The following is a 21980-nucleotide window of genomic DNA, read 5'->3' on the forward strand; positions in this document are numbered from 1 at the left end:
GTTAAACTAAGTACCTAAACCAGCAGAGTGATAGGCAAGGACAGGAAGTGTTGGCTAGGAAAGCCACTTGTTGAGATGGGACAGGGTATAGTTTAGGAGGGTCAGAAAAAACATACATAGTGCGTTTGGCACAGAAAGGTGAGGATCTTTGGGTGCTGTGAAGCTTCCTGTGGAGTTCAGGACTCACCAACAGAAGCTTCTGAGGAGTTTGAATTGAATAATTATGGGATATTGTTTACATTAGAACTAAGAAAACTGTGAAAAGAGGGCTGGCAAGAAGTGGGCTACATAATCTTGGTTACCTGTCTATAAGTGTCTCCCTCTTTACTTTGTACTGTATTTTTCCCTCCAAACAATGCTTGTAAGGAGGACTTCTTTTCTGTATGTAGTTTCAAGATCTTTTTAAAGTGTAAAACTTGGTTATTAGAGATGGTGTAAATTTGTATTAGATTTCTGAAATACATGCAAGAAGTGAGCTTGCATAAAGGACTGGCTTCTGTTTCTGTTATTTTCAGAAACAGCTGTTACTAGTTAAGAAAGTAGGACACTATCTGTGCCTCTTTTGCAGGGTCAAGATTTCACAACAGGTGGTAGCAAATGTATCTGTGGGGGGTCCCTTTTTCAACTTTATGCCCGTCCCCCCAGTCATCTCAAAAGAAAAGATCCAGTGTTTTGAGAAAGGCACGTCCACTGAGCTGCTCTTTGAAGGACACTTTCAAGTTTTCTTCTGTCCAAGTTTTCTCCTTTATGCTCTAGAAGTGAAAAGGAGAAAGAGATTGAACCTCATTATTATAAGGTTCATGAAATTGAAGCACTTCATAGTATGTGAAAGTCTTTTTCAGAAAAGCAATTGTTCCTTGTATTTTGGGGGAATTGATAATCACATATTCAGTCTTCTTTTGTTTTATATTTCTGTTTTTGAAGCCTCTAGAAGTTTAAACTATAATCTCTTATGCTTAACATTTATTTTCATAGGTCATTTTAGTTATAATTTTCCCAAGAATCGGAACTAGTTCATTGTGTCGTGTTTTTTTTCTGCCAATCTAAGTAGCTGAACATATTGAATATATTTAAAATGTGACGAGTTGATATTTTCCTTTTAAACAAACTAACAGACTTTGGATTAAAAAAGAGAAGTGCTTTAGGAAAGTATTCAAATTTTTCTCTCAGTGCTATGCAACAAGTATCACAGAAGTACTTTTAAAGTATATTATCAATTTTTATTAAGTGTACTAATTATAAAGCAGAAATATATATACTTTTATACACTTTTTACTATCTTTAACCAATACAGAATATGAGTAACTTTACAACTAATACGGATTTTGTACTTTAAAATACATTGTTCCATTTTGTGAATTCCTTCTCTGTTTCTTCTGGCAGAGCCACATGCAGGGTTCAGAATAGCTTTCAACATGTTTGACACTGACGGCAATGAGATGGTGGATAAAAAAGAGTTCTTGGTGGTATGTATATTAGATGCTGCATTTATCAATAATTAGATGTTGCTTACTTATATTTTTATGTTTTTGCCTTATTGGGAATACCACTGTAGAGAAAAGAGTGAAAAACTTATGCTTTTGCCTTGACTTAATAAAGTATATACTCAGGTACTTTGAACAATATTTACATTTTACAAATATAAATTACATTCAGTGTATGATGATGATTATCGTTGTTTTTTACCTTACATAAAAGTGTGAAATGTATCAGGTGTTTTCTGTTGGGTGGATAACAGGCAGTCCTCAGGTTATACAGGCCCAGTTAATATTCAGTCCCCATTATGTCATCCACCTAGGCACAACTCCTTCCATAGGAACTTCTCTTCCTTCTCAATATAGGATTCATGATTTTTCTTTCTCTTTTCTCTTCCACTTACTCCTGCCTTGCATTCCAGTCTTGTCCCCACTTCCCTGTTCCTTTCTGTTATCTTTGACCATAGGCTGATAGTTCTTAGATATTTACCTTTTGATGTTTCTTTGACGGGTCCAGCTCTGGCGCTGGTCTGACAGTGAGTTCAGTTGCTCACTCAACTTCACACACCCTGCTTCCAGAATTTTTCTGTTTGTTTTACCCATGTATTTTGCACCTCTTTTCGTGACAAAATGCCTAGTCTATTTTTTTCTCTGAAATAGAAAATACTATTAATTTATTCCTTAGAGTAACATGCTCTGCTTTTAGCATATGTATTACACTCTGTCTTTACCTACACTCTCCGAGTAAAAAGAAAGGGAAATCAACAGCCATTTTCGTTTCTTTTTTTGTTTTCTTTTTAAATTATGGCCCTAACTTCTAAACAGCCATTTTATTTTCTACTTTTCCTTTCTAACATAGCTGTAAAAATTCCTCAGAAAACCTCTGAAAGAGCTTCATATTTACTTCAGAAGCTGAAACTCAGAGGAAGTCTATGACATCATTCTTTTTCTTAGTAGGAAAGAGAAGATATAAAAATCCTCATCAGAAGCTAATTAGTAGCCATTCAAAGGGAAACAAGCAGACTGATTACTGGGATTTATCAGTAGGCTTAAACTGTCACCCACGCAGCCCTTGCCCAGGTGTAGTCCCTGAGCCACGCCACTGGAGCTGGAGCCTTCATTCCAGTGCTTTGCAAAATGATGGGGAGATGGCGGTTTTCAGTTTGATTACACTAGATGTAGATGTGTTTCTGCCATCCGAAAATGGCCAAGGTTAGTGTCGCTTTCTTATGATGGTGCACAACTGTATTTTAGGAACTTTCAGAATGGGCCTGTTTTTCTGCAAAACGTTCTATGTCCACACTGCCAAGTTCCATCCCCCGACTTAAAGTAAAAGATTAACTTTTGGAACTCACTCCTTTGGAAGTTGCCTGTGTGTATGTCTGCATTTTAGAGATAAAGTAAAACTGTAACATTAAATACATTTAACTTAATTATGGGTTACCAATACCAAAGGATATATCTTCTTGGGGGAAAAAAATGAAATCAGAAAATAGATCTATAGCAGTTTAAATGTTCTTGGTAGATGAAGCTGTTTTCTTTGTTTTTGGAATATACCTAGTCCAGAATAGTAGATAGGTGTCCAGAAACTGTTGTTGGATATTTGATTCTTGATTGATTTCTTTGTCAGCTTCAAGAGATATTCCGGAAAAAAAATGAGAAGAGAGAAACTAAAGGAGATGAAGAAAAGCGTGCAGTGCTGGTAAGAATACTTTATAGTAGCTTTAGGTGGGTTTTCTAGGCAACAATTATTTTATTCATGTTAAGAAACAATAATTAAAGTTTGTAACTTTGAAGCTGTCCCTTTCTTGAAAACTTTGTAAAGTTTTTATGTAGAAAAATTGCTTCAGTATTTATATGCATTGATATCAATATTTACTTCAAATATTGATATTAAACATCTGTATCCATAATCATTCATTAAATCATTTTCATCCATATTGTTATCTGTGAGATTTGAAGGGTATATCATACAATAGATTAATACAGATCATTATGCATGTAAAAATTTAAAGGTGAATTGCAAAGATTTAATTTATAATGTGACAGAATTTAGTGGTAATATAACAATGTGACTGTCGAAACGAATAGAAGGAGATAATATGTTTTCTTGCATTCTTAGATGTATATATTAGAGATTCTTCTTCTGGGATATATAATATTTTCATCTTTTTCTGAAGTTAGAGTTAAGCAACATTACCCCCATCTTCCTAACCAGTTTTCTTTTTATCTGAAGTATTTCAGCCTGACCGTAGGCCAGGTTCACATAATAAAAATAACAAACAGGTACTAAGACCTTACCATCGGACACTATACTAGGTGCTTTCCATACATTTCTGATTTAATCTACCCAACAATTCTCTTATTATCCATAATTATAGATGAGGAAACTGATAATTGGGAAGGTTAAGTATCTTGTCCAAAGTTACATAAGTTATTAAATGGCAAAGCCAAAGATTTGAACCTGTGTCTGGCCAACTCCAAAACCTCACTTTTATCCATTGTGACATATTTCTTTGTCTGATAAATACAATGAATTTTGTTGGCATGTAAATGACATTTGTTTCATTTGCAAATTGATGGCCCTGTGCAGTAGTTTAATTGTCCTACATAGAATTCAGATAACTAACTTGAGAGAGCTAAAACTTTATTTTTATTATTCTCATTTTTATAAGAATATGTATTAGGTTTTTCTTAACATAGATTATTATCTATAGCAGATGGGCGCCATATTCAATCCCAATATATTTATGAAGTATACATTTATATTTAGTTGAATGAAAGCAGATTATCAGGATTGTATAGCACATACTGCTTTATAGGATATTTGACCATGCTATAATTCTCAGTAGTCATTGAACATCCCTCAGTATACTATTGACAAACCTTATGGAAGACAGTCTTAAAAAATCAAAGAGTTGATTGTAATGTTAGTCATGTATTAAAAGGGGCAATAGTATTTCTCTACTTAATTCAGGTCTCATGATTTTCAAATTGTAATTAATAAATCCTACATGAATAGCCCCATAATTGCAACTGTTTAGAGTATTAGCAAAGAAGACTAGAGAATTGAATACTTTCTTAAATTTTATTTCTTGTAAATAATAAACTAAATGAGTAAACAGTTATTTTAATTTTGATATATTACCTCTAACTATAATTGACTGAATAGGCAGGTTGTTAATAAAATACTCTTTAAGGAGGTTGAATAATGTTAATGAATCTATTGATATACTTTAATGATAAAGTAGATAGTATTTCAATGGATATAAATATAATTGTTTTATTTATTTGTTTATTTATGCTACTTCCAGAGAGGACTTACACATCTTCCAGTAAAAATATAGTATTATTCTAGTCATTAACATTTATTAATACATCCATCAAGTAATAAAGAGAGATAAAAAAGAGAAAAATATTAGCAAACAATGCACACTGAGAAAACCTACAGTGTTAGCACAAAATTTGGCTCTGAGCATCACTGCAGCCAAGGTATAAGAAATTTAATATTGATTTAATGCAAATATTTTATAATAGTGATAGAGTAAACCTCATTAACTTAGATTAATTAGGGAAAATCCATCCGAATTATAAAATCTAAATTATACCAGCATACCCTAAATTCTATTATTTTATTTTATATGGGTTAATGAACCATTCCCTTTCAAATATATGGAGAAGGAGATTTAAAGAACAGATTAAAATAACTTTTAAGTAATATAATATATAATGTGTTTATATATAAACGAATGCTTACTAAAGTCTTTGATATCCACAGGTACCTCGGAAGTATTCGTTTTATATAACTTAAATAGCGCTTCTAAAATCTTAATTTTGTAATGTAGCTATCAGAACTCTTCCTTAAAACAATTCAGAAATAATGTTTAGTACAACTTTGGAACTAACAGCACTTTACAATATAGCTCTCCAAATAGTCATTACTGTGTTTAGCAATAATGATAATTAGTGTTAACATTGTTTGTTAATCACATTTTAAATAATGCAAATCTGAACCACGGAGGTTTTATTTTATATTACTTTAGTTATCAAAGATTTTAGTTATAAAATTTTTTTTAGTTATACTACTTAGAAAAGATTATGTAAAATGTAAGGTGATATTATCAAGGTGATAGAAATGACAATATGATTCCACATATTCTTAGAATATTTTGGCTGAGTTTTGAGGCAATTAAAATTTAACTTATTGTGAAAATATATGAATTACATAAGAGAGACAGCATAGCACAGGCTCAGGAGCCAGATTTTTGGGGTTTGAGTATTAGCCCTGCCACTCATTACCTAGGTGACCTTGGACAATGTCCTTAACCTCTGTTCCTCAGTTTTTTTTCATTTGTACGATGGGGACTTTAGGAGTAATGACCACATGTGATTGGTATGGAGGTTAAAGCACATAGCCACTTAACCATGTGAAATGTAATAAACACTCAAAAAGGTTAGCTAGTAGTAAAACTTATTCTTTAGTTAGTAGAACCATGTAGCTACTTTAAACTGAATCTTAACATACCTAAATAAAAATTAAATCAAAACTAAAGTTAAAAATATTTATATGCCAAAATAAAACTGTGATTCAGAAGGGAAAAGGGAAGTGAACTTAACATTTCTTGGGACACTTATGTGCTAAGCTCCATGCTATACTCATTGTTAATGTTACTCCCATTTAGTCCTCATGACAGTTCTACCAGGTAAGTATTATACCTGCTTGGAGATGAGAAAACAGTCTTAGAGAGATTCATGTGCCTAATGTCACAGCACTGATCACAGCAGAGCAGGATTCCAGCACAGGTCTCTCATACCATTTCCACTGCCATGCTGCTGCATCTGGATTTCCCCCTATGCCATGTAGCATTGCGGAAGCATGTCCAAATCAAACTGCATACTTCAGGGCAACGTGTTTTACTCAAAGCAATAGTTCTGTTAGAAGGTTATAATGAAATGGTTGAAATGAGCAAAAATTCATTTAATGTTTAATTATCTGAGATTTTTAAAACTTTGCTACTCATCTTTAACATTTATCCCACTTGTATTCGTGTGCTCTATATAAAATGTAGCATAATGATTTGCCCTTCCTAATTGATTATTTTGTCGTCTTTTTCCTTTTTTCTTTTGCTGTACTTGGGTTCATTCTGAAATATGACACTTCATTTGGCCCTTTGTGCTCTATGTCAGCGTCTTCAACTTTATGGATACCATTCTCCTACTAATAGTGTATGTACAATACTTTAAATGTTCTTTATGTATATAGCCCTCACCTGTTATACTTGATAATGTTATTTCTTTATATAAAGCTATATCTGCTGTTTACTAATAGAATGTTTTGGAATTTATTGAACACAATGGTGCAATGAAGCCATAATGTTACATTTCATTCCTAGATTTATGCGAAGACTAAAATATGCAGAATAATTTATATCTTTAACTTTAGATTAAAATAAGGAAAAGGTAAGTGTACAACAACTGAAACCTAATAATTGAAATTTTATATTTTTTAGCAGTATTTGAAGAGTAATGTAGAGAGAGCAGATTCTCAGGCTATGTTCCTGCAGAACACAGGTATTTTATGAACCAGATCTACCATCTTATATACAGTCTTTGTTCAATTCTAATAAAGAAGTGTCTTAATGGATAGACTTTTTTTCATTTTCACTTTTGCTCACAATTTTTTTTCAAAGCCTTTGTTTCCTGCCATTTCCTCTGCTCTACACAAAAATCTGGTGTAAGCTGCTACTTGATATGTTTATATCAGTTTATCATATTATTTCTAAAGAGGATAATGACTTTCAGACTTTTCTTGTCTTAAAAAAATTGAGAATTTCTGTAGATGAACTTCCAGTTGTACCCTTCTTCTTATGCTGAGCTTTCTTCTTCTTTTCTCCTGAGAAAGTCAGCACTTTTGGTTAGCCCAGCTACTAAAGAACAGGCCATGGCACTTTTTGAATGTAAACATGTGCAGTTCACTTAATTTCCCCAAGGATCCTTAAGCCTCCTACAAGGATCCCTCAATTTATGCAAATTCCACCATAGGAGCCCTTGAATTCAGGGTCACTGATTTAATATTATCCTGCTAAAAGTATTCTAGTTGTAGTGTACAATTCTAAAAGTAGGTGTATTGTCTCCTATATTGGATAGTTAATCAAAATTCCAAACTAATTCTTGTTATAGATTTAAACAGCTACTTTAGGCTGATCATCGTAAACTAAACCCAAGATGTTTTTCGTCGTTATACAAAATGGACCTGGAATGGGATCCATATAAGTAATTGTTTTGTTTACTTACAAGATACTTTAAATTTTTTCTACAGAAATCACTACTCTTTTCCATTCAGTAAAGCCTATCATTTCCTTTACATTTTTAAAGGATGACTCTGTTAATGATTTCAACAATTTCTGGAATGTGTAAGATGAAAATCTCACAGATTATAATGCCATATGCCATATAATACTTAGGACTTTATGGGGTTTTTATTTGTTTGTTTGTTTTTTAAGACGGAGTTGCATTCTCACCCGGCTGGAGTATAATGGCATGATCTCAGCTCACTGCAACCTCCAACTCCCTGGTTCACGTGATTCTTCTGCCTCAGCCTCCCAAGTAGCTGAGATTACAGGCACACGCCACCACGCCCAGCTAATTTTTGTATTTTTAGTAGAGACTGGGTTTCACCATTTTGGCCAGGATGGTCTTGATCTGCTGACCTCATGATCCACCCACCTCGGCCTCCTAAAGTGCTGGGATTACAGGCGTGAGCTACCGTGCCTGACCTATGATTTATTTTTCTAATGTAATATGTCATCATTGTATGAACCATTTTTCTAACTTTGACAATTTTTATTTTTCCCTTAATCTCACAAGCAGTTTTCATATAGGGTGATTATGCATTTTTTTTAGAAAAATACATCTCAGAATAACGTTGCTAAAAGAAAATAGATCCTAATATTGCTCTAGTTTAAACTACATACGCAAATTGCAGTCACTGACACGTTAAGACAATATTGAGAAGCAGACTTAAATCGCAAATTTTATTTATATTATGCCTGTTTAATAAAAAATTATGATTTTTACATTTTATTGTGGTAATATATTTTTTCTTTATTTCATTTTATAGAAGACAGCTTTTTCTCATGTAAAATGCACACATTAAAGTGATGTAACTTGATGTCATTTTTACGTAGTCTTAAATATTACAGGATTTTTCAACTCCCTTATGAGTTTACTTGGTTAGATAAACTAAATTTCCTATAATAGAAAAATATTTGCTCAATAAGGAGTTATTATTTTCATAAACTACAAGCAAACAAGGGACATTCATTTACAATTAGAAAAAAATTCCAACAGCCTGAAAATGTATATGAAATATCATTGATACAAGTATTATACAAATCTATTAGTATGGTGTTATGAATTAACTAGCAATTATCTGCTAGTTTCCAGAGCTGTAAATTAACTCAAGTATCTAATTTGAGTATAGATCATGGAGCTGGATATAAACTAAGAGATTTATAAGAGCCAGTTTCTACCTTTAGGAAGAAGTTTCCTCAGGGAAAGCAGTGACCCGCTTGGCTTTTTACTATGGAGATAGAGATTCTGTGTTCCCTGTAGTGAACTGTTGCAAAATTTAATCACTTTTACAGTAGATGCTGCCTATTTTCCATCACGTTATTTCCTGCTGCAGTGTAAAACTGAGCATACACCTTTGTATTCATGAAGACAGCTGTTACCTTATAACCTTTTCTGTTCCAAATAACCATGATTCTTTTCCTGTTTCTCATGTGGTCAACTCTTAATTTCATCATTGCCACAGTGATGAAAAGAAGTACAAAAATTCAAAAGGATAAATAATGCCAAAAGCCAAGTACCTTTGACTTTGGCATGCATTAGAGGATTTTTTTAGAAGATTATTCTAAATTCTCCTAGTTTCATTGCTGACAGAAAATATACCAGTTTTTATACCAATTCTTTGGTGTATATTGAGACTTTTTTAGGACTAAAACAATATCAGTATTCTTAAATGATCTGTATTTGAAAAGAATGTGTATTTTCCAATTTGGGGTACGGGGTTGTGTAATATATACAGATGTATATTACCAAGCATGTTAGTTACGTGTTTTAAATCTTCTCTGTCATTACTAATGTTTTTGTCTGCTTGATTTGTCAATTAGTATGTTAAATTACACATTACAATATATTTGTTAACTTCTACTTACAGTTTTCTTAATTTTTGTTTTATGTATTTTGAATTGTTGCTACCTGTATAAGATTATAGATTATTTATGTCGTCTTAGTGAATTGAATCCTCTATTATATGCTATCCCTAGATCTCCAGAAATGTTTTTTGCCCTAAAATCTCTTTTAGTTATCAGAATAAATATACTACCTACCTCTATTTTAATGTTTTATACTAATTTGTTTTTTCCCGTAGTGATGATGAAGCTTTCCCTGATTTTTAAAATATATTTTAGTTCAGAAATTTTCTATAATTACAACGTAAATAACAATAAAATAAATAATGATAAAATTATAACCACCATAATATAGATCAAGAAGTAAAATACTGCCATATACCACGAATCCCCTTCATGTGTGTCCCCACTCATAATCCCTCAATGTCCTTCAAAAGATAAACACAATCATGACTTTTATGTAAATCACTTACTTGCTTTGTTCTGTGGTTTTACCACCTACTTATGCATCCTAAACAGTGTAGTTTAGTTTTATCCCTTTTTGTACTTTATGTAACTGGCATCATGTTATATGAATGTTTCTGTCTCTTGTTTCTGGGGCTCAACATCATGATTGCCAGTTTCATCTGTGTTGTATGTAGTCCTAGTTAATTCACTTTTTTTTGCTGTGAACAGTGGCTTTCAAGCATTGTGGTCTGTGATCCCATTACATTGTCGAAAGTTACTGAGGATCCAAAAGATATTTTGTTTACGTATGTTATATATTATGTATTTACCATATTAGAAGTGAAAACTGAGAATTTAAAAATATTAGTCTATTTTAAAACAATAATTTAAAAACTCATATGTTAACATAAACATTTTAATGTAGGAAAAATAACTTCAAAAATGTAGTGAGGAGAGTGGTATTGTTTTACATTTTTTGCAGATCTCTTTAATGTCTAGCTTACTAGAAGACAGCTGGTTTCTCATAGCTGTTTTGCATTCGATCTGTTGCAATATGTTATTTTGGCAATAAATACTGTCAGTTGTTTACTTTCAAGTGACAGGCTCTCGCTTGGTTCATTTTCAAAAAAAAATGTCTACCAGGTACTGAAATCTGAATAACCGTGGTTTGTCTATTAGTTGTTCTTTCAAGTAAAAGTGGTGGCTCATGAAAAAAGTGGCTAGTTCAGCTTGCAACACAAACCATCACACAGGTGTTCTTTCTTAAGACAACCATGGTACTTCAGTATGCAGCAGTAGTGCTGTATGCACACTTCCTGTTTCATCACACCAAATATTAAAAAGATACTCATTCTTCTGTGCCTCTTCATTTCTCCTTAACAGTTTGCCGTATTTTTATCTTTTCATGCTGCCCTAATTCTTCATGTTTATCTTCCAGTTCATTAATTCTACTAGAGATATATAATCTGATATTAAATTTCAGCAGTTAAATTTCTAAGAGTTTTATTTGGCTATTTTTTTAAGAGTAAAACAATTTTTGATAGTCTGTTTTTCCTGAATAATCCTTTCAAATCTAGCTTCATATTTTTCAAAGCTGTCAAAGTTACTTTGTATTCCATATCTAAGCATTTCAGTATTGGAAGTCTGCACATCTGGTTTTGTTGTTTGTTTCTGCTGGCTCTCACTTAGGGTGGCTTATGTTGTTTTGTCTTTAGCAGTTTTGTGTTTGTGGGCATACAATTGTTGGAATGTCTCTGTTCAGATTCTTTAAGGACTAGATGAAGGATATGTTCTTCCTGGGAGGATTGTATTCAGTTTTCTTTTTCTTTTTTTCCTATGATATACCTAGGGTGCAGTCCCATGTAACTTTAGATAACAAGTCTCAGATTACAGTTTTTAGGGCCATGGTTGTCATAGTGACACGAATTATAAAGATATAGTTTTAATTTGTGTGTGTGTGTGTCTGTGTTTAAATATCACTAATAGCAAAGACAGTTTACTATCTGTTCCTATGGGCTGTTACTTTATTTTTCCCCTAGTTTGTTTAATCTCTGAATAGAACCTTCTTAGACCCTTTATTCAGCCAGGGTATTTGGCTCTCTGAACACGGGTAACGTTAGGGAGCCATTATTCTGCTTACCACAGTGATATATTAACCATCTCTAAATCAATATTCTTTCCTCCTAACTTCCTTTTTCCCTCCTTTCCTCCTTCCCTCTTTATTTCCTTCTTTCCTTCCTCCCTTCCTTTTTTGTCTCATTCCTTTCTTGCTGCCTTCCTCCCTTTCAGTCATATATGGCATGGAATGCCTTGAATGGGATCCTGCTTTGGCTCAGCCAAAAAGGCCCTGGGCGCTTTTGACCAAAACTACAAAGTGTAAGGAAGTTCTATCAATAGCAGACTCTGAACTTAAGCAAAAAATGTGTCAGACTTACAGGGCACACTACATCCAGGACATCATTTTGCCTGTGCGTTTCACTTGTGAAGTTCTGGGCTACCTATCTGTATATTCTTTTACCTCTTTTAATGAAGGTCTACACATTTTACATGAGATCTGGTAAAGGGGCCAGTAGCTCAGATAGCAAACAAAGATAACCGAGAAAACTTCAGGAAGTCTTTGAATATTGGTCTACTATTTACATATCAAAGCATCATAGTTGTCTGTTTCACAGCCATCAAAGTGTCCAGTTACACCTGGGCATTTTTCTCTGTCAGCCTTTCCTTACTTAGCCTGTATGCATAGATATGTTCTGGTTTTATATTTGCTTTGCATTTCCTGCTATTAAAATCTAGTCTGGCTTTCATTGCTACTTTAAGCTTATGTAAAATATCCTTATTGTATTATATTTTCGTGGCGATAAAACTTCCTACTAGTTTGCATATTCTGAGAATGTACTCTTAACTTCATCGTTCAAATTGTTTAAAACATATAAAACTGTCTCCAGAACAGATACATATATAGGAATCAGTGAGTGTGCCAGGCATATCACTGATTTATTAGCTGTTTTTTCCTGCAGCAATAGTTGCTGTAAGGATGTTGTTTCTGCCCTCAGAAACTTTGTAATTATTTAAAAGATGATGTAAGATAAAACAAAAACAAATATATCCAGTTACAACAATTCAGTAGTATATCCTAGCATTATTTAATCCCTGAGGCTAAATGATGAACCAAAAAGCTTTCTGTAGCAGGACACTTGCAAGCTGTTATGTTCTAAATAAGATTTTTTAAATTTGAAAAGTTGTATATTATCCTAATAGATAAATACACATTTTCAAAATATTTTCAAATATGGCAAAGCAAGAAGAAAATTTAAAATATCCTAACCCCAACATTTGGAGATAATTAATATATTTACTTCTTTTTCTTGCCCACAAAATACATGGTTGGTTAAACTAATTTTAGTTCTTAATACGTTCTAAATATATTTGTGTGTGTGTGTGTGTGTGTGTGTGATGGTGGACAGTGTTTGGAAGTAAGGATGAGGCATGACTTCACAAAGTGAATCATTTCTGCTACTCTTCTAACAGTAGTGCACGGTAAGCCTTATTTTCTAGTTTGGTGGGTTTAACAATCCCTTTCTTTATCACATATTAACCTTCTGAGTTGAACTTTTAAAATGCATCCACATTCAAAATATGTGAATAATATTTTCAGATCAATCATTTGATCTAGCTAGTATTTATTGAGGTTATTCCATATCTATTTAAAAGAAAATCAACTGTATTAGTTCTGTATTTAGCTACTTTTACCTGTTTAGTTTATAACTGCTTAGTTAAAGCTTATATCATTATAAAGGGAGTGATGCAGATTCTCTGTCAATTTGCTACATTTATAGTTACGGTAATATTTATGTCTGTGTTATGTAAATGGTTCCTGCTAAATAATACTTTATTTACATTTTATTAAGATTTTTTTAAAATATAGGCAGTGGGCAGTGTTTCTAGTTAGTAATAGTGAATTGAAACTTAGAGGACCTTTGAAATAATTCCTAGATGCATATAATTTTATTAGTAGCACTGGACTTTTAAAGGTTAAGGCAAAATGAAAGAAAGAAAAGTTCTGTTTTCATCCAGTCACTCTTCAGTACACCATGCAGCATTTCATCTCACATTAACCAAAAGACCACCTGAGAACCTGTGAAATCTTCCCTGATAAATCCTGACAGAAACTGGGTTTAATTATTTTTGTTTATGGGGACCCAAGTTAGGCTTGCAGTTTGACATCTTCCTAGAGTGATTAGACTACACTTTTTAATCTACACTTCCTGATACCTCCTTCAGACTACCCTGTTCTCAGAATTTAGTATCCTGTCCTTGTAATAAATAATAAGTACCATAACCATTCACAATAGAAACACCTGCCAAATCTCAAGTAGTTTTGAGTGCTTTGACTTAAAACAGGTCTATTTCTTTTTGACAAGTTTGGGATGAATTTAAACTTTGTTTCTGTAAAGCATAGATAGTTATTTTGAATCTTTGATACACGAGCAAGATGAATGATAGCCACCAATAATTTATCTTTTAATAGGTTGCTACAAAGTTACCAAAATTTTTCCCAAACAAATTTACTTCACACAAGGTGTGAATAGCATTTTTTTTCACCCTTTCTTAGAAGTTACATACGTTTCAGTAGAAGGGCAGAAGGAGAGATCGGAGAATTTCATTCTTTTCGACAAAGCTACATTGTACTTAGAAATAGTGGTTATATACCATTACACCTTTGAAAGTATGTGAGTTACCAGCAGTGTAATACAATACTGTGGTGCACAGCAGAAAACAATACAAACAAACAGAAAAAGGTAAGCTAATGTGTTTCCTTTTCAAGGTTGGTTAGATTTAAAGTGTATAAATTATCATTCTTTGTAACTATTCTTTAGATTTCAGTTGTGCTTCTTAAAACTTCTACAGGTACTTAAAACAGATGCTGAGGAACTTGTCTCCAGAAGCTATTGGGATACACTGAGACGTAACACAAGCCAAGCACTGTTTTCAGACCTCGCAGAGGTATAATTAAACCTCAACAAGGTCCTTGTACTATTTGCCATCTTGTTAATCTAGTCCTCATTTCATTTTAGTCACAGTGATGAAACCCAACATGTATGTTACATTTTCCATTGTTTTAGTACAGCAAAAATTACTATATATAAACTGTGTATTTGAATACATCAGCTTTGACAGTTCAACTTAATTAAAAGGAAATGGCATTTTTTTTAACTTAAGGATCACTTTCTAGAAGTTAGAATATATATATTTTAAAGTTTCACTGAATCTTTTAAGCTTACAATTTACCATGTTACATGAAATGCTGAAATGTTTCCCCCAGTAAAAGTTACCTGACTCTTCAGAGTTATGTTAGATTTAAACAAATTTCCTAGTATTGATAGTGAGTGGCTTACCAAGGGCCTGGGGTATGGGAGTTTGAGAAGTTATGGTAGGAACAGCCAGTCAAGGAAGGGAGGAATATTTTACCTTGACATTAAGATTGCCAGTGCATAGTGAAAATAAAAAGCAGACTGACCGTCTTTCAGTTCTATTACTGTTTATGAATTTGTTACAGATCTGCATCGTACTGCTGCATCGGAGTAGACTGCTTCCATTATCCTATTCTTATGCCACTGTCAGTAGGGATTTCTGGTTTTTCAACATGGGCCATATCTTAGAAACACTGTTTTGTGTTTCTTATTAAGAATTTTTCCTAAGAACTTTATTAGAGGCAGCTAGCGGTCTTACCAGAAAAGACTTTTCAATAAATACTGAGATTTATTTTTCATTATCTCTTTCTCTTTAAAGTGGGCTTCTCATTTCTTTTTCTAAACTTTAAATTTAACTTTTAAGTTACACCTAAAAATATCTGGAGAAGTAAACTGGAATCAGTTGTGATAAATCAATGTTACTCCATTGACATATCTAGACTAGGGCAAACACTTGAAAATGTTAATTTTGTCACCCTTGCTCAATTTTAAAGTCCCAAAGCAATTCAAGTATTTTGTCCTATGTTTAATATGTCTGTGATATATAAATGTGATGTAATTATGACCAACAATTACCTTTTAAAATTACCTTTTCAATATGAGCCATGTTTAGGTATGAAGTGGCAGATGTTCCATTTACAGATATTTTAGAAGCACTTTATTTTGTAATCATTATGTAGGCACATTGTAGTAGTCAGTGCTTAAAAATAAGAGCAACTGGGACTCTTAGAGTCCCTACAAGTCAACTGTGTCCTAGCTTCCATGCTTCAAATCAACAGTCATATCATTGTTGTCTCTCCCCATACTAGAGTATCCACCTTCCAGCCTCCAACTATCTTCATCCCATTTAACTCTGGTAGACATTCTCAGTTAGACAAAATCTGCTAATTAGATGTTGAATTTAATTTAAATCTTGGTAAGTTTAATATCAGAAAACCAGTCAGTTCCTGTGTACTCAGAGAATTATATGATTTGTGTAAGATCTTTGGAAAATGTATATGGTTCTGTGGTAAATAGGCTGGAGCTGTGGGCTTTTACAGCTTCCTAGAGCTAATTAATTCTCCACACCTCTTCCCAACTCAACATTCTGTGACACCCCCTTTGTTACTTGAAAGTGGCTGTGATAGGAGTATGAATACCACAGAACTGGCCAACATTACAAATCAGCCTTTTTTTTTTTTTTCCTGAACAACTCAGTTTGCCAGCACACTATTGGCTGTAATTAATCCACACTCTGATCCGAAGCTGCTAAATTAATGAATGAATTGAATCAAATTTCATGAAAGTAAATCTGATGGAGACAATAAAGAAAGGAAAAAGAGGAAAAGAAAACAAAACTTATATCGTGTTCCAAAGTAAAATAATTACTTGGGGATTATCTGTTACTACCCTCCACATTAGAATAATAATTGAGAATTAACTACAGTTCAGTTACAACTAATTATATAAATCCTTATAGGTTACTTTGAATACCAGTGGAATACAGAATTGTTTATAGTATTAGTATTTCAGGATTCATATTGGCTCAGAAAGAAGGCTTGGAAATCTATTTGTTATTTGTATTTCTTTATTATATATTTAATATGTAATTATTGAGATAAAATCTCTGTTTATTATAGGGAAATTGGGTATTAGCCCCTCATATTCTAGTCTGGAGCTGTTTCTAACCATAGATTTTTAAAATTACAGTAAAACTCTGTGTCTCCAATTATTGTGAAACCATATAATGAAAATTTGAATATCAGAGCTAAGACTACTTTCTAACCAAAATCATATCTAATAAATTCTTAGTGCAGTATGATGAGTATATTGTGCAACTGTTGAATACAGTCTGTCAGTGTCAAAATTATAAACTCTGTTTTGAGTTCTGCAGATGAAATGTAAAATTTTGCTTTAAATTTGCTTTAAATTACATATTCTTGGTAAATTTCAATGGATTGTTCAAAAACTTTATTAACAAAATCAAAAGTTTGAAGATTTCCTCCAGCCCTTGGATACCTCATAGGGTTATTATCACATTATAATCAATAAAAATATGTTAAAATAATATTTTTAAACCCTTTAATAGTTTGATATATTTATATTTCATGCAAGTTTATTTATTTTATTTTTGATGAAATCATTTTAAATAGTTTGTAATCAAAACAAAGTAAGATAATGTCCTTTGAATAAATGACCCATGGGGTTCTTTGGTGGCTTTTTCTCCCTTTGTTATGAAAACACCCGAGTTCATTTTATTTTAACAATGAGCACAAGACTCACAGGGATAAAGTCTCTATTCTTCTCTTAATCCTTGGGTGATGTAAGTTACATAACACTGTTAGGATCCCAAGGACACTGGTATAGTTTTCAGTGACTGAGCAGTTCTCTGTTTCACTGAATGGGGGAAAAGTTTTCCCCATTTTCATTTTCGTTTCTCTGATGTCACTGTTACTTATGCCTCATTGGATCTGGATTATCTGGATAAGTGCAACATACATCTCATAAGATTTTGATGCTGAAAGACTGTTAAATGAAGATCTGCTCTGATCAGTGGGCATGAGAAAAACTGGCTGAATGAGGTCATTATTTAAAAACTGCATAAGACAAAGCCATCTTATTTTAGTATACTGTTTCTTGAAAAGGACATCCCACACTGTAAGAAAACATTCCTTAATTATGTTATCTGAATTCACTAAACTTTTGGTGTTCCTGTAACCACTCATTCATTTTAAGGCTTTTTTTCCAGATGTATATAATATGTAATTTCAACAGCAAAAAAGAAGTAAGAGTGTATGATGTAAAAGTCTTTTTTTCATTGAGATTCAACATTCTTTTCTGTCTTGTCTAGTCCCTTTTCAGTGTCCTGAAATAAATTTGACAAAAATACATAATAACAGCTAACACTTACTGAGCATTTACAGTACACTAGTCAGAGGGCTAAATGATTTAAATGTGTTATCCTTACCGCAACCCTTTGGGATAGATACTATTATTATTCCTTAAGATAGTAATATCCTCGAGAGATTAACTTCTCTAAGGTCACTTAAATAATCACAAGTCCCTGCATTCAAAGTCAGCAATCTGACTCTTAAACTCATCTTATTTGCTCACCACAATACTGGCTATTTGTGAAGTAAGCAACTTTTTCAAAAACAACATTTCCCCCTTCTGATCTACTCTGTCTCCTTTCCTCCCACCCCATTCCTCTAGCTTCCAGACAGAGGCGCCTCTACTCTTATGCTCCACTCGAGCATGCTGTAACCTCTGAAATATTTCCTCCTACTACTAATTTAAGCTGATAATAATAAGATAATAAATTTATTAAGCTAGACTCTATTAAATCACAAAAAGAGTGCCTATAATTAATACCAGATTTCTTTTTTCCCAAAAGTTATTTGCATCTTATGACTACTAATAAGAACATTTTTTGCTTATATTTTAACTTTATCCTCAAAATTGTTGTTATGGTTAGGATTATTCCCATTTTATAGATAAGAAAGCTGAAGGTAAAAAAAAGTCAGTGACCCAGGTCTTCTAATTTTAAATCTTGTTCTATTAGAGCAGGCTGCCTCTTCAACTTAAAGTTCTGGAGACAGTAATGCCTTTGAGAGCTACTCTAATTATACTAGTCTCCCCTCACTTATGGAGCCCCAAAAGACTGGTACCACTAATATCCCTCAAGTTTCATAAGAAGCTTATTCAAGAAGATGCATTTAAAACATAGTATGTGACACTTGGCTACCTGGCTGTATTTTTTTTCCTCCCGGCAAACAGATCAAACCACTATCAAATCCTCAAAGAAGTTGGTTTTATTGTAGACAACTTCTCAGGTATTCCGGCTGTGGAGAATTCTTGGGATTTCTCAACAAGGTAAACTGAGAAGTAGTAGTAGAGATCTACCAAACAATGACGAGGTTATATGCTGGATATGATTAGGAAAATCTACTAAATTACTTAAATGTAAATAGAATATTTAGTCGATTACTAAAGAATGTCACCAATTTTAGATAATTTAAAGTACAGATGACCCTACATGCTGGAGTTTTTAAGACATGTGAATAATTAGTCACTTTAGAAACAGATTTTAATGCATTAAAAGGGGACATGTGCAGGGGAAATCAGATGTGGTCTCTGTTACTCCATGTTAATCATTAAAAGAGAAGAAGATTTGGTCCATGGAGAAAGGAAATAAAGATTTAACAAATGTTATGAAGGACAAAATTGCCATCTTTATCAAAGATTAGGAAGAGGGCGATGAGGAATCAAAGGAATATGAAAATTTAGTATATGGGTGAATGAGACTTTCGGTCAGCAACCACAGAAGACTGATCCTTTGTAGAGAAGTATTTGTTTTCTGTCTTATGTTTTCTATGGAGTACTATAATGGTTCTGGACAAAAAGTTAAAAACTATGTGCCTATCTACAGCTATTTTTCTTCAATAAAAAATAGGATTATTTAAACTCTTTTTTTTCACATTTCCTAGGATGATGTATAGGAGAGTTACAATCCTTTGAATTTTATGCTTTTTGTACCTGAGTTTATGAAATGAGTTAATGGCCAACTGGAGAAGGAAGGAAGGGAAGGAGAGAAAAGGAAGATCTATAAAGTTATATTAAAGGAAGGTGGATGATTTTCATAGGCCATTATACTTTATAAGGACTATAACCAAGCAATTTTAAGAAAATACTTAGAACTTAGTTTATTAAGTTGAGTGGGAAAGGAAAAATCTCTGGAATTAATTTTTTATCCATTTGACATGTTATGTAAGACTGAAAAAATTATAGATCATATAAATTTTCAAGGTCATATTATTACTTTAGTTTCTCTCTTTCCAAATACAGTATCCATTTAAAGTATCATAATTGTGGAATACAATGGTTAAAGGAAGCTGTTTTGTGAAGCTTGGGACCATTCTTTTGTCAGCTCCATTTATTCAATATATCTGCAGAGGTTACCTCTTTGGAACATCATTTGAAAAAACAGATTTTTCAGATTGATTAGGAAAATCCAAACTAATTACTTGAATAAAAATAGAATATTTAGATGATTATTAAAGGATTTCAATTATTTTGGATAATTTAAAAGATAGAATCCTGTATGCATAATTTGAGATTAAACATTTCTTAAATCATATCTTCAAAAATTTTTGAGTACAAAGATCAGTTCCATTCAAAGTTCTATTATTAAAATGTGAGCTTTATTTTAACTATAATTGCATGTATTAATATGCCTGTGTTTTTCATTCTAATATTAATATATTTACATTCTTGATGTTTGTATGTTGATAACAAAATTCTTTGGGAAATATTGGGTATCCCTATTCTGTTTTTTTTTATTGAAGCTAACTTTTAAATTGTGATTTTTTTTTAAGCGTGCTGATGACATCACAAGTTTAGTAACAGATACTACACTTCTTGTACACTTTTTTGGAAAGAAAGGAAAAGCTGAGCTCAACTTTGAAGATTTTTATAGGTGAGCTTATTTTTATATTTTTATTAAAAATTATTAGCCTACTGAAATCAGAAGGATCTTTAGAAATTGTCTAGTACAGCAATACTCACCTCTTTGTTACTTTAATTTTAAATAAGATCCTCTGTATAATAAATACCCACATTTATCAGTACCTACATACCAGTGGTTATATTGATAATTATAACAGGAAGTTACTGAATGTTTTTTTTAAATTCCAGATATCTGGATTGTTATCTCCTGTATATTCAGAAGAAAGTATGTTGCCAATTCCTTGTCTCAATAAGCTGCAGTGATAGTAACAAGTAGTTTAAGTATCATTGCTATTCTGCAAGGTACTTTTGTTATCCCCATGTTATAGATGAGGAAACTAAACCCCTGAAAGGCTAGGTTATTTGCCCCGGGTGCTACAGTCATTAAGTGATAAAGCCTCACAGATTGTGTGCTCTTTTCATTCTCATTTACAGGGAGGAACTTTATTAATCTTTGTGTCATCATACAATTATTTCCATGTAACCTTTTCTAGGACAGTGAGTATTTGATCATCTCCTGTTACCATTACTCTTTATTTATCTTTTTCCTTCTTTATTACATTTTTGTCATAGATTCATGGATAATCTCCAAACAGAAGTTCTAGAAATAGAATTCCTTTCCTACTCAAATGGAATGAATACCATCAGTGAGGAAGATTTTGCTCATATTCTTTTACGATATACAAATGTGGAAAATACATCAGTATTTTTAGAAAATGTGCGTTACAGTATACCTGAAGAAAAGGTATCTAATCCTCATATTTAGTTGGTTATGTTACTGTTTTGTAATATGTGCCTATAAAACACATGGCCTTTTTATTAGTTCTTTTGCTTCTCTGTGGATTAAAAGATATCTTGGATGTATTTCATTCTGTGTCCTAAATGCTCTGGCTATACTTTTAAAATAAATTAATTGTATATTCTGGGTAGATATCCACATTTTTCTTAGGTATTTCGAAACTCCTTTAGTCTGCTAGCAATTGTTTTATTCAAATTAACAATATCATTTTTCAGGAGAATTCCACTTAGCTGTATGCTTTGACTACTACCTAAACATCACCTCATGAAAAACAGTTTATGTTGACATCATTTCTGTCACACTCTATTCCTCTCCGTAACACCCTTAATAAAAGGTCATTTGAAGACCACCATTGATGAGTGAGTGATCTTATCATCAGCTCAAGTGAAGTTTTTCAAAGAGTTTGGATGGCATGAATGGTTAAGAACCTGGGACAACTGATTGCCTATTTGTTTAGTAACAAATGTGTTGTCAGTGCTTCTGAACAGTTGCATTATCTAGTGGTATTTGAATGCATCATTGCAACCAAATAGAACTAGTGTTACAAGTACCTCTTCAAGCGTGGGATGTTTTAGATATATTGCCTTCTATTTGTGTTTAGACAAGGATC

The 21980-nt window shown here is 32.7% G+C and overlaps 1 protein-coding gene across 11 annotated transcripts in view; it reads left to right on the top strand.

Moving 5' to 3' along the window:
- MICU3 (mitochondrial calcium uptake family member 3) overlaps nucleotides 1-21980 on the top strand; it is a 101788-nt gene that overhangs the window by 55854 nt on the left and 23954 nt on the right. For 4 of the 11 annotated variants that reach the window (XR_010141054.1, XR_008527772.2, XM_054561219.2 and 1 more), the window contains 7 exons: nucleotides 1384-1466; nucleotides 3106-3177; nucleotides 6663-6701; nucleotides 14525-14620; nucleotides 18844-18939; nucleotides 20442-20542; nucleotides 21145-21316. Coding sequence is in view for 8 of the 11 variants with exons in the window: in XM_054561219.2 (XP_054417194.2) it covers nucleotides 1384-1466; nucleotides 3106-3177; nucleotides 6663-6701; nucleotides 14525-14620; nucleotides 18844-18939; nucleotides 20442-20542; nucleotides 21145-21316 (659 nt within the window). In the remaining 3 variants the exon portion in view is untranslated. The remainder of the gene's footprint in view (nucleotides 1-1383; nucleotides 1467-3105; nucleotides 3178-6662; nucleotides 6702-14524; nucleotides 14621-18843; nucleotides 18940-20441; nucleotides 20543-21144; nucleotides 21317-21980) is intronic. The other 7 variants (XM_024251657.3, XM_054561224.2, XR_010141056.1 and 4 more) reach the window with 5 other exon arrangements.

The sequence above is a fragment of the Pongo abelii genome, chromosome 7, assembly GCF_028885655.2.
Source record: "Pongo abelii isolate AG06213 chromosome 7, NHGRI_mPonAbe1-v2.0_pri, whole genome shotgun sequence".
Classification (NCBI taxonomy): Eukaryota; Metazoa; Chordata; class Mammalia; order Primates; family Hominidae; genus Pongo; species Pongo abelii.